This window comes from Cervus elaphus, chromosome 20 (genome assembly GCF_910594005.1).
Source record: "Cervus elaphus chromosome 20, mCerEla1.1, whole genome shotgun sequence".
Lineage (NCBI taxonomy): Eukaryota > Metazoa > Chordata > Mammalia > Artiodactyla > Cervidae > Cervus > Cervus elaphus.
In genome coordinates, this window is record NC_057834.1 from 71,536,392 (window position 1) to 71,549,731 (window position 13,340).

Below are 13,340 nucleotides of genomic sequence, written 5' to 3' on the forward strand. Positions count from 1 at the left end.
AAGTGCCTATTTCCCTACCCTTTTGCAAAGGGTGCTTTTTTTTTTTTTAAACATGTTGCCAGTCTAAGCCTGGTGTGCAGCAAGCAGTCCATGGTGTCGCAGAGTCAGACATGACTGAGCAACTGAACTATGAGGTGAAAACATCAGTCTTAAATGGAATTTCCCCTATCATAAGGGAGGTTCAGTCTTTTTTAGTATCTTTAAAAAATACTGTGCTTTTCTTTGAAGCATCTATTCATATTCTCATTTCGGTTTTATATTGTGATACTGGTGTTTTAAAAGTTGATTAGTAAGACCTTTCATAAATGAGAGGTCAATCTTTTTTAATATGAATTGTAACTTATCTGCCTGTTAATTTTGCAGCTACTATTTTGTCATGCAGAAATGTTTCTTTTTAATGTAGCCAAATTTACTGATTTTTTTAGTTTTATGTCTCTTGAATTTTAAGTCATAGTGAGAAGCCTTCTTTACTTCCAGGTTATAAGAGAATTCTCCCCTGTATTCTAGTACTTCCTGATTTCACTTTGTAAGTTAAGATCTTTAATCCATTTGGAATCTATCCATATAAGCCATGAGGTATAGATTCAGTTTTTCCCTCTGGATTCCTACCCAGCTGTCCCAACACCACTTGTCGAATAGTCCAAGTTTCTGTTACTGATTTGAGACACCATTTTTCATCATGTACTAAATTCTTGTAAGAATTCCTATTCCTGGATTCTATAATATCTTTCACTGATCTTTCTACATATGAACTAGTACCACAATATTTCAATTATTAAACGTTATGTTTTAAAAACTGGAAGGACTAGTTCTCCTTCATTGTTTTCTTCAGATTTTTCATGGTCATTTAAGAGAATTTTTTTCCTTACAGACATTCAAATCAGCTTATCTAGCTACAGAAAAAAATCCTATTATATTTATTTTAAGTATGATAAACCTATATTTTTCAACTTAGAAATAACATCTTAAATACTGTAGAGGGAAGTAACATTTTTATCATGTTGAGTCATACCATCAAGAAGACATTCTATCTTCCTATTTGTTCAAGATTACTTTGTACCTCAGAAGCATATGTAAGCTTTCATCCTGTGGTCCTTATACATTCTTGTTAATTTCTAGGCATTTTTTTGTATATACTTTTTCTTGCTGTGATAAAAGCAGTCTTTTCAAAAAACATATGAATGCTACAGATTTCAGTATATTAATCTTGCTCCCTGCTACCTTAGTTTTCTTATCATTTGTTGTTTTTCAATTAATTTTCTTACCACATTGTTGTTCAGTTGCTAAGTCACATCTGACTCTTTGCAAACCTCGGGACCATAGGGCATATAAAGCAGTATGTATATCTTACCACATATAAAGTAGTAATTTTAACTCCTGCTTTCCAATGTTTTTTTATTTATTTTTTCCATTTACTTTTATTAGTTGGAGGCTAATTAATTTACAATATTGTAGTGGTTTTTGTCATACATTGACATGAATCAGCCATGGATTTACATGTATTCCCCATCCCGATCCCCCCTCCCGCCTCCTGCCTCCCTCCCCATCCCATCCCTCTGGGTCTTCCCAGTGTACTAGCCAGGAACACTTGTCTCATGCATCCAACCTGGGCTGGTGGTCTGTTTCACCCTTGATAGTATACTTGTTTCAAGGCTATTCTCTCAGAACATCCCACCGTCACCTTCTCCCACAGAGCCCAAAAGTCTGTTCTATACATCTGTGTCTCTTTTTCTGTTTTGCATATAGAGTTATCGTTACCACCTTTTTAAATACCATATATATGCATTAGTATACTGTATTGTCTTTATCTTTCTGGCTTACTTCACTCTGTATAATGGGCTCCAGTTTCATCCATCTCATTAGAACTGATTCAAATGAATTCTTTTTAATGGCTGAGTAATATTCCATTGTATATATTTACAATAGCTTCCTTATCCATTTATCTGCTGATGGGCATCTAGGTTGCTTCCATGTCCTGGCTATTATAAACAGTACTGTGATGAACATTGGGGTGCACGTGTCTCTTTCAGATCTGGTTTCCTCGGTGTGTGTGCCCAGGAGTGGGATTGCTGGGTCATATGGCAGTTCTATTTCCAGTTTTTTAAGGAATCTCCACACTGTTCTCCAGAGTTGCATTCCCACCAGCAGTGTAAGAGGGTTCCCTTTTCTCCACACCCTCTCCAGCATTTATTGCTTGTAGACTTTTGGATATCCTGCTTTCCAATGTTTAAATCTTGAATTTCTTTCTCTTTTCTATTACTAAACAGTTTTAACACCAAAGAATCTGAATTGTTTTGAAAGAAAATGCTTTCTGAACTTTTATTTAGTGTTATAAAAAAATAAGATCAGATAAAGATTTCACGTCATTTTGTTTTTCCCCAAATACAATTCTCCATAAGACCCTAATCTTGACAATGTGGCTTGTTAAATATTGTGCTTTTTAGGCATTTAATTCCCCTATGCTGATTCCGCCTTAGTTCTGAGAGTGATGGAGGGAGGCATGTAAAGGGTGGGTCATCCCTGGTAGGTTGCGGACCAGCCAGATGCACATTAATGAGTATGTCATTAGCTGGGGCAGGGGATGTGTCTATTGGTCACAAATGGTGGTTTCTTTCCCACTTCTGTTTTTCCTCCCCCACCAGGAAAGCCACTCAAATACACAGGGAGCTACCTAGAGAGCTGATCATGTATTTAGATGACCCTATACATGGAATTTATTCAAGCAAACAATGCAGTGACATGCACAGGCTCCTATGTGAGAGGCTACAAATAGAATTTACTGGAGGGAAAAACCCAAGCCTTTTAGATTTTAAATCTAAAATTTAACGGGGGTGGGGACTCAAAATACAATATTACATTGAACTCAAAAGGAAAAAGATATGCTTCTTGTTATCTTCTGCAGTATTTCTTCACTGCTCTTAGCAGCTTGTTCCTAGGTATACAAACCTTCTCAATACTCAGTCATTGCTCTAAAAGGGTATGTTACACCTCACATGATCAACCCAGAATGAAGAAACAATTGGTTTAGTCAATGAGAAGTATTTAGAAAACGTTCTTTGGCCGTATGGCCACACTTCTCATGTTTTCAAGCTTTTTACTCTTGGCACTGCTCTACCATGATAAAATATGATAATTTCCATCTTAAAACAACCACTTGCTTGTGTAGGAAAAGGAAATGGAGCCCTCAAGGCTACTTCTATCTCCCTAACACCATCCAAGAAAAACCAGTCAATCAGCAGTTTTGTCTTCACTTGAAAAGTTGAGTGTTGGAAAGGTCTGCATTTAAGGGGAGAAAGGACTCGGACTGGCTTGAGATGTAGAAAAGACGGTGTTCCGAGGACACAGGGTATTACAGGACCAACCCCGCCATCCCCTCCCCAGCTTGGTGTGAGCCCTTTGGGCTACTTGCAAGACAAAATAAAACCAACAAAGACCTGTTTGCTTAGAGTTACAGGAACAAATGCAGATGCTGTTTGGGTTTGAATGCCAGCTCTTCCACTTGTATCACTTTAACCTGCCTCTGCAACAGCTTTCTCAGCTATAAAATAGGAATGGAAATATGTACAACACACAGGTTTTATGAGGTCCAAGTAAATTAACACATGTTAAGAGCTTAGAAAAGTACATGATAATTTTCTGGCAAGCAGCAAACTCAATAGATGTTTGTTATTATCATCAATATCAAGATATAAGCTTTTCAGGGAATTAGAATAACCATCCCATTGATAGTAAGAGGAGAGTGTATTCAACTCTGGTTAAATTACAGCCTTAAATATTCTATTCTCTTTCAATTCCTTCTTCAGGCCCAGTTACAAATAGAGTTCTTTAAAAAATCCTTCTCAAAAGACAAACACTGCATGACCTCACTTATATGTGGAATCTAAAATAGTTTATCTCACAGAAGCAGAGAACAGAATGTAGTAGCCACAGGGTGGGGGCGGAAGGGGAGATGTGGTCAAAGGGTATAAAGTTAAAAAAAACTTCTCTCCACATATTAAATAATTTTCTTTTAAGTTACTGGAATATTTTAGTTTTTTCTGGATTTAGTTATGTTTCATTGGGCTATGTTTATGACATCTAATAAGAAATCAGATTTTAAAAAATAAGGTATTACAGAAAAATAGTATGGTATTCTCCTCTGGAAAGAACTCTCTCCTCTTTAATTACTTATAACACAAAATATTTTAGAAAAGGACACAAGGATGGTTAACTATATTCTTCCCCGTGTTCTGTTAAAATCTACTCATTTTTCTTAGCACCTGCTATCTCAGCATTTTTCAAGCTGTTAGAAGATTATGAAACATATTACTTTTTAAAAACTGAAACAGACTAGGAACTATTAGTAAGAAAGAAGTCTTGTTTTGTGAGACTTTATTTCTGTCTCCATATACATCAGTATGAATGAAGATACATGTATCCTGGAGTTGTGATGTAATATGTTTCATACTGGGAATCCTGACCACAAGTTTGATGAACATTATACTAGGGAGCTGGCATAATGCCTCGGTTCTACTTAAATTGTGATTATCTTGAAGGGATTTTGCACAGAGGTCTCATTCACTGTAAACATAATTTTCAAAAGAATGGTAATGCAAAATAAACCCAAGTCCTCCTTCAGTACCTCTCAGCATCCTGATAGTGATGGAGATTATTAATTGCATTTCCCCCCCTCAGCCTTCTCAATGGCTCACACATGAGCCATTAATCATGGCAGTGCAACTTCTGCTTCACCCTTAGAGCTTTAATTACAGGGGACCTCCTCTGTACCAGGTATTGCCTTAGTTGATAGGGATGAGTAAGACTGTGAAAGTAGTTTGCTGAGTAATGTTCTTGAGAAGGACCTGTTTTCTATTCTCACTGAGAAAAAAGGTGTGTTGACCATCTGGCCTTGCCCACCAAGGCCTGCTTCTTATGGAGAAATCTAGAGCCAAAGAAACTAACAATATCCGGTTGCAATAAAAAAGCAAAAGTAAACAATTTATACTTTGTATAAATAGTTGCAGTAGAAAAAAACACATCAACTACTTTCTAAAATCATTCATTTGGTTGGTAATAATTCACACAGTACTTTTTGTTAGCTTAAGGATTGTCATTTGGAGACTAATTTTTTTTTTTTTTTTTTTTTACTGTTTGTTGAGTTTTCTCCTTTTTAGCCTGGTTCCTAATCCATTGTCCTAAATCAATATGCATATTGCAAACAGCCCCTCCCTGTTTATCCCTGGCCTTCTGTAAACTATAAGCTCTCTGCAGGCAGTGAATATCTCCTTTGAGCCACTTCCCATGATACCCAGAAGAGTAAGAGACTCTCACCATGTAAAAAGTTTTGTTAATGGATAAGGAAAATGTATGAAAACTCTTACCTTGGAGGAACTGGTAGCCTGGGGCACAGCAAGTCTGCATTTGGAATCTGGGTGTAGTTGAAGGAATTCAAATTATAAACACACAGGAAGGACCCTGGAAGCAGAAAACACACAGGCTATACCATTTTCCTACACTGTACTTATCTCTCTAAGGGAGCTAGTAAAGAAACCATAGTCATTTTACCCAACTGGGGAAAAGATAGAATAAACCACTCAGATTTAGAAAACAGGTCTCTGGGTGTCCTAAAGACAAAAAGAATAAGCATCCGGTTGAGATCAAATCCGGTTCTCTCCTTTCCTCTCTCCAAAATGTCAAATTCAAAAGTTATAAAATGATTGGTAACAAAATGATTTGAAGATGATTTATTATATAGGCTTGATATTTTTAACCCAGTCTTGCAAAGAATTTTTAAAAATCTGGCACCCCACTTCTCAGGCAGATGAAATTTGCAGTGGGCTGCCTCGAATTTCTTCTTACTTCCCTTTGCTTGTTTAATCCTTAAAATATAAATCTGAAAAGCAGGCTCAGAGTAAGTTACACAAGTGCTTTTGGAACAACATACAACTGTCCCACTGGTCAGTGAAACTATCCACAGCCCGAATATTTTAATGAAAGAACATACTTGTCGGCAATTCAACCCGAAGCCTGTGGGTGCCTCTCTAGGACTGGATGTGCCAAGTGCACTTCTCTGACCTCCATCTGACCCTGCCTTCGGGCCCTCAATGTCTGCTGTTTCCTCCTGCTTTCCACGGCAGACCAGACCCTGGCAGTGAACAGAGAACAGCTAGGGTTTCAGATGAATTCCAGATAAACCTGAATGCAATTAAGCTCAGGAGAAAATGTTTATGGCCCTTTCTACACAAGGAGAGGCACCCACAAGGAAGAGGACAATTTCCCACTTTGCAGAGGAAGCAGGGGCAAGGCAACTGATCTGATCTATGTTTGTACAGGTTACCCTGCTGTGATCCCCAGCCTTAGGGGGAATGGCGACCCCAGCCTTCGGTACCCACCACTGGTGTTTGCAAAGAGCTGGACCTCTTCCAGGGTATCAAGCTGCTCTTCAGGACAGCTGGACACACAGAGAACGGTGGAACCGAGCCTCACATCCCTGACTTCCAGGTTGCAGGAATTCATAAAAAACACGTGTCTAGGAGGCAGATAAAACGGAAGGAGAATGTCGGAGAGCATTTCCCGTCGTTGAGTTTAATTGTGGGACTTAAACGATAGCCACACGCTATCAAACATGGAAATAATTAAAGCCAACTTTCATCATCAAATACTTCCTGCATAATTTAACAAGTATGATGCCCACCTGGGGTCATCTATTGAGTGGTACAGTTTGGGAGCTGTATTCAAATGTTAACAAAACTTCCCTCTTCCAGATTCAGCATTTTCTGGGATGTTGACAACATTAAAGGACTGATAACACTGCCCTGGGTCTGCTAGGTGAGGCCAGTCAGTGCATGAGTGACTTGTGAAGTCCACAGAAAGCATAGTGTATTCAACTGTATCTCAGAGAATAGCTCAACCCAGGGAAGTGAGAAGGGGAGAGGCGGCGGCTGAGGCTGTGAATTAAAGGCTCACCCCTCCCCCTGCCTCCCAGTCTGAGCCAGGAAACTCGAGACCCTTCCTGCTGCAGCTGCCCAGCCACTGGGCACAGGAACAAAACTGCTTGTTGCCATTAACGAGGTCACGTGAGGGCTGGCAGCGGCAGCTCCCAGACCATGCCCTCCACTTATCCGGGCTGCTGAGATCAGAGCAATGTCAGGTCAAGAGCCTTGTAGGCAGTCCTCCAGGAGAGAGGCCCGGATAAGGGGTCCCAGAAGCTTCTTTTCCCTCAACTGGGGTTGGGAGGGGGGGAGGTGGTGTAACAGGAGATGGGTGAACAGATTTCCAAGCGTATGATAACTATATACTTTATTCTACTTATTTTATTAAGTTTTAAAATTTGCAGTAAAATACACATAAAATTTTACCATCTTAAAGATTTTATGTGTGCAGAGGCACGAACTACATTCACATTGTTGTACAACCATCACTACCATCCCCGCCCCCCCAAGAATCTTTTCATCTTGTAAAACAAGCTCTGTACCCACTTAATAAATAATAGTTCATCATCCCCCAATCCTGGCAACCACCATTCTACTTTCAGTCTCTATGAATGTGACTACTCTAGACAGCTCATATATGTGGAATCAAAATGTTTCTCTTTTTGTGATTGACTTATGTCACTTATCATAATATCCTCAAGATTTATCTATGTTGTAGCATGTGCCAGAATTTCTTTCCTTAAAAAGGCTAAATAATATCCCATTATATGTATATACATTTTGTTTACTATTCATCTGCTAGACACTTGGTTACTTCTACCTTTTGGCTCTTAAGAATAATAAAATATATACTTTTCATTTCAAAGAGGATGACTGTTTCCCAGCACTGCATTATGAATACAGTATCCAAAGAGAAGCACAGGTATATCTGGGAAGCCTCTTCCTCCTGTGTTCTGTGTGAGTGACATCCACAAGTGTATGGGGAAATGGCCCCGGGGCAATCCATTTCCAGCAGTGCAAAGCCCCTTACTTGAGAGCAACATTCAGGGGTAGAAGAGGCCTGCTCTGGGATCTGTATTTGGTGACTCCAAACTTATACCCAGGTCCTTATACACTTAAGATGTCTTTCCTAGGAGCTGCTTTTGTTTGTCAAGTCTTGAAGTTATTATAAGGCATTATCCATCTTAGAAAATCATGGCCAGGGATTTCTCTCCCCTCGGGGATTCCTGTCTCTTCTCTCCCCTTTTGGTTTCTCTTTTGGAGTCAGAGGGATAAGAGTATGCACACAGTGCCACAGCTGAGAGTGTAGGCTGGGGAGGGAGTGGGACACAGGTTCTCAACATCCCCAGGTGGGACTGAGGTATTTCCACATAGAAACAATATTGTGTTTGGTGTATAGTTAGTAACATGATTCTGATACATTGTAGATAATAATGCTTCCCAGGTGGTGCTAGTGCTAAAGAACCCGCCTTCAAACGCAGCAGACTTTAAGAGATGCAGGTTCAATCCCTGGGTTGGGAAGATCCCCTGGAAGAGGAAATGGCAACCTGCTCCAGTATTCTTGCCTGGAAAACTCCATGGACAGATGAGCCTTGCGGGTTACAGTTCATGGGGCTGCAAAGAGTTAGACACGACTGAATGACTAAGCTCACACACACACACACATAGTGGATAATAATAGTGACAATTAATACTTATTAAACCCAGCCTTATGAGACAGGTATAATCACTGGTTTAAAAGATGAAAATTCGGCTCAGAGAAGTTAAGTACTCTGCTCAAGGACACACAGCTGAAAAGCAGCAGGGATTGAATTTGAACTTGGGACTGGCTGGTACTAAAACCTGTGTCCTTACTACCACATCAAAATTTCCTTTTATGAGTTGGGGTTGATCGAGTTTTGAGCGGGAGAACAGTTTCCAGGCTCAAAATGACTAATTTATACAAAGTTGTGAAATCTAGCACCTCTGTAGGTTGAGGACTTACTTCAACACTTACTTCTTTTGAGTCATATCCTGCCCTGAAAGAGGAGCCCCTTCTACTGGGGAGTTCTTCTTGCCACACACATTCCCAAAGCTGTCGTAGCCGAAGAGGAGTCTTCCTGTGGCGCCAGCCGCCACTGAGTAGCCCATGATGAACACCTGGCAAAACCGAAGTGGCACGTGAGAGCCTGGCCAAAGGGCTGGAAAACAGCCCCCCACATCCCTGAATGCTGAAGTAAAATGGAACCTGGTAAAATCAAATCTCCCCAGCACCAATGTACTTCCCTCCTTCAGCAGTGACACCAGCAAGTCAGATCAATTAGGGGTCCCCAGCCTCCATGATCTAAGGCCTGACGATCTGAGGTGGAGCTGATGTAATAAGAGAAATAAGGTACACAATAAATATAATATGCTTGCATCATCCCCTAACCATCTCCCATCCCTGTCCGTGGAAAAACTGTCTTCCATGAAACCAGTCCCTGGTGACAATAAGGTTGAGGACCGCTGATAAGGGTACTGCTTCTCTAGTACTCACTTTAACAAGTTACAGAGGGACACTATTCTAAAACTCTGAAGCAGATTCCTCTCTGCTTTCTCCCCTTCTTCCCTAAGAGTCTGTCATTTTCTCTTTTTGCCTAAGATCACCAGGATAACTCAAACTTTTGCCCCTTGTTTTATCTAAGGCACTGGGGCTCTGCTTCTTTCCCTGAGGTTCTATCCACCCATCCACCTTTCCTCCCTTCCACCTCTCTCTCCTACTTCCTCTTCCACTTTTATTTTTATCTTGTATTTAGGGGACTCTGATCTTCAGGGGTAGAAGCAACACAGTTGAAAAATACCAAAATACTGTCTGTAACAAGTGAGAAAATGGTGCTTTGGAATAAGTGCTTAAAATACATAAGGAATCTCAGGAATTTTGCTGGACAAGAACATCATGCAATCTGTAGTCACTTTTGTCCAATTTCGTAATGAATATGGAATATTTGAAATTTCAGCTCAAGTGACTAGTCCCTTAATATTCATTGATGGGCCCTCTACTCAGATTGAGTCTGTAATCTTCCCATAACACAAGCTTAGTATCATAAATTTCTCTATCTGTAATACGGAAAATATCATTCAATATTTGGAAAAAATAACTGTGGTACCAGATGTTCCAAAAGGACATATTCCCAAAGTCAATTATGTTTCAGATACTTTACATTCATTACTAATTCAGGAATCAAAATAACAGTCTTAAAGTGCCTTCTAAGGGATATGGAAACAAAATCAAGCCCCCAAGGAACTCAGCCTAGAAGACAGGCAGGGCTCAGGGCTGATACACTTCTGATATCCCAGGGAAGGAGGGTCTCTGCCACCCCTACTCTACCAGCACCTCCTCAACCTCGAGGTCAGACTCCAGGACGAGCGGGTCACCTGTGCATGTGGACAGACCCCTCACCCTTTACTCTCAGGCTTCGGGTGGGGGTGGGTGTGTGCCCCTGTGGCTGGCACCGTCGACTGACCCACGCCTCGGTTGGTCCCCCTCCTGCTCTTCCTTTTGGAGTGTGGTCAGATTCTGATTGGTTTTAGACTTAGAGGGAGGAAAGGGGTCCTGGTCTTCCACCCAGATCAGCAGAGATCTAATAATAAAGGGGAGCTTAAAGGGGAGCTCCTGCCCAGGAGGGGAAGGGATTTTTTTGGTGGGAGGGGCCAGTGGCTGGAGGGAGATTTGCGTAATCCTGAGTCCCTGTCATACTACCACCTTAGACCATTAAAATTTTCTTTCAACTTCAAACACACAATTGCAATTCCAAACAGTAGGTGGGTATACCAGTTACCGTGTAGCTATCAAGGAGGTTACAGTCAGTCGTGGGAAGATATGGAGAAAGGAGTCTTGAAAGATGAGTAAGAAAAGGCAAGGTGTGAGGGGACACTGGAGAGGGAGCACAGGCAGAGATGGTCCAGAATTGAGTGGGTTCTGTCTATGCACATATAAAGAAAGGCTGGCGCTCTTTCTGTTTGCAATAGACTGTCCCGGTTCATAATTCTGGTCCCTCACCCCAAACCTCCTTTGTTCAGCCCCAGCTCAGGACAGCACCATCAATAATTCCATCCAGCATGTGCTGTGTTTCTGGTCAGGATGTCATAACAAAGACCAGAAAGCCGAACAGCAGAGGCAGAGATAACATCCTTGCCCTCTTGGCTGTGGTTAAAAAAATATTGCAAAAGATACAAAAGCTAGTCACCTAAGGAAGAACTATCATTACTCAAATTTAATATAGTAAAGAGAACATGGGCACATTGAAGTTTTCTGATTTATTTTGCGAATGATATGTAAATGTGAAGCCATTTCCAGCTTTGTGCCACCTCTCCGATGGTTCTTAGTTCTCTGGGCTGTAATGGGCCATCTATAAATCCTTTCCCCAGACAACTGCTGGCTGAAGGTTTGATAGTGAGGCACTGGGTTTGAGCTGTGGAGAGGCGAGGGAAGATCATTAACAGTCCAAGTTCAAAGCAGCCGGGAACTGGCTGAACAGCTGCTCCCCGCATTTATACAACAGCAGACCCAGAGAGAAACACTAGCATCTGTGGAAAGTTTAAGAGGAGGTGTTATAGGTATAGTTTTCCCCAACTCCTAGAGAAGAGCTCCAAGGGTCATTATAGAGGCTACACAGAACATTCGATTATGCCTTTAAGGTCCAACCTTCCACTGTGCCTGTTATTCACCTATCTGTGTGAAAACCAGTAGGTAAGTCAAGTGAGTAAATGCCTTTCTAGCTTGGAAAGAGGTTCATACTTCAGGGTTTATTCAAATTTACCTCTTTTCAACAAAGGTAATTATGTGGTAGCCACTGTCAGGCTTTATAATCATTTACCATGAAGAAACAGCATGCCTCCAACTGAAATGGATGATTTCATGAACATGATCTTTTAAGAACTTGAGTGAGTCTTTTTCTGCTGTTACCTACAACTTTAAAATAAGTTATAAAAGCATCAAGGTTTAGCTTCCAAGAGACTATTCCAGGACTAAAATGGAAGGTCTACCAGCAATCACACACACCTGGAAACTAGAGTGGGCAAAAACCTCATTACCTATCCAACTAGGGGGTTTATAGCAAAGGCTTGTTTACCTACTAGCTGCTAAACACAACATTCCAAAAGCATGTTACACTCAGCTAAAGTAAGAGGAACTTATTTCTGGGCTTACCTGGATATCCCTCTGTGAGAGGAACATTTTATTTGGGGGACTGAGACCAGATGGTAAAAGAACTTGCCCCTCAGTGGGCTGGTACTAAGAGGCCTACTGAATAACAATCCCAGGGCAGACGGTGGTTCTCATTTCCTAATGGCGTCTGGGTTAGAAAGTGACCCATGGTAATAAGCCAGCCTCTCCAATTTACTGAGCCTAGAAGGTTAAGAGATACCCGACTGGCACTTCCGAGAACTGCTGTTTGCTCTGTGGCAAACGTCTCTAGCCGCGGCACAGCCTGTTACCTGGTACCACCTGGAACCCTCACCCCCACCTCACTTCACCCCCGCCCAGGGACGCGATTTACATTTGGGGCACAGCTATTTCTGGACACACACGCACACCACTCTGGGTCTCTTCCCTGCCAGGCACCCACACTTACCAAACCAGTCCAGAAGAGAAAGAACAGGAACAACCATGCCGTATCTGTGCATTTCCTATAAATCTGAGGTCGCCACGGTCTTTGCCTGGGGGTTCTTTCTGCGGAATCCTTCCAGAATAAGAAGGGAGGGTGTTTAGGAAAAGAGGATAATTATATATTTAGGTCCCAACCTAGAAAATAAGCCCAAACTTACTCGAAGACTGTTTAAAGTAACTTTTTTTTTTTTTTTTTTTTAAACGTGGCCTCCCGAAGCGTTCACCAAGCCTCTGAAACACCTGCCGTGTGCGGAGCGGATGAGAAGTTCCCAGCCGCCGAGTCCTTACCTGGAGACGCACCTAGAGGCGGCCCCAAGTTGGTGCCTGGAGGCCAGCCTCTCCCGCGCCTCCGCCCCAGCAGCCGAGTGGGTCCGCGGTCTACCCCGCCAGGTGCCCCCGGGACGCGGCGGCGCAGGGCGGGAGGTCGATCCGCGGGATCCCGGGAGGCGGAAGCGTCCCCGCGGGGCAGGTGCGTGGAGGGGCCCGAGCCTTCCCCACGCGCGATCCCTCCCTGCGGCCAGGTGCGGGCCTTACCAGGTGCTCCGCTCCGAGGCCCTGCATCTTGCCCGTCGCGCCGGGGGCCGCGCACTGGGAGCCCTGGCTGAGCCCGCGGCGGACCGGCTCGGGGCCCGGCGGCCGACCGGCGAGAAGGGGCGCAGCGCCGCCCCGCGGCAGCCTCCGAGCGCCACGGACTTCGCCCCGTGCGCCGTCCTGAGCGGCCCCCGCGCGCCCCCGGGGCCACTCGGGTGCAGCCGGCGGCCAGCGCGAGTCCCCCCGCACCTCCCCCGAGGCGGGGCTCCTCG

At 42.8% G+C, this 13,340-nt stretch overlaps 1 protein-coding gene across 6 annotated transcripts in view; it reads right to left on the reverse strand.

The window, feature by feature from the left end:
* SLC44A3 (solute carrier family 44 member 3) overlaps positions 1-13,197 on the reverse strand; it is an 83,303-nt gene extending 70,106 nt beyond the window's left edge. For 2 of the 6 annotated variants that reach the window (XM_043875976.1, XM_043875975.1), the window contains exons 1-5: positions 13,072-13,197; positions 12,503-12,610; positions 8,908-9,050; positions 6,372-6,508; positions 5,361-5,454 (exon numbers count right to left, since the gene is read on the reverse strand). In XM_043875976.1, coding sequence (XP_043731911.1) covers positions 5,361-5,454; positions 6,372-6,508; positions 8,908-9,050; positions 12,503-12,610; positions 13,072-13,098 — 509 coding nt within the window. In that variant the 5' untranslated portion in view covers positions 13,099-13,197. The other 4 variants (XM_043875978.1, XM_043875977.1, XM_043875980.1 and 1 more) reach the window with 4 other exon arrangements.
* Between the last annotated feature and the right edge of the window lie 143 nt (positions 13,198-13,340).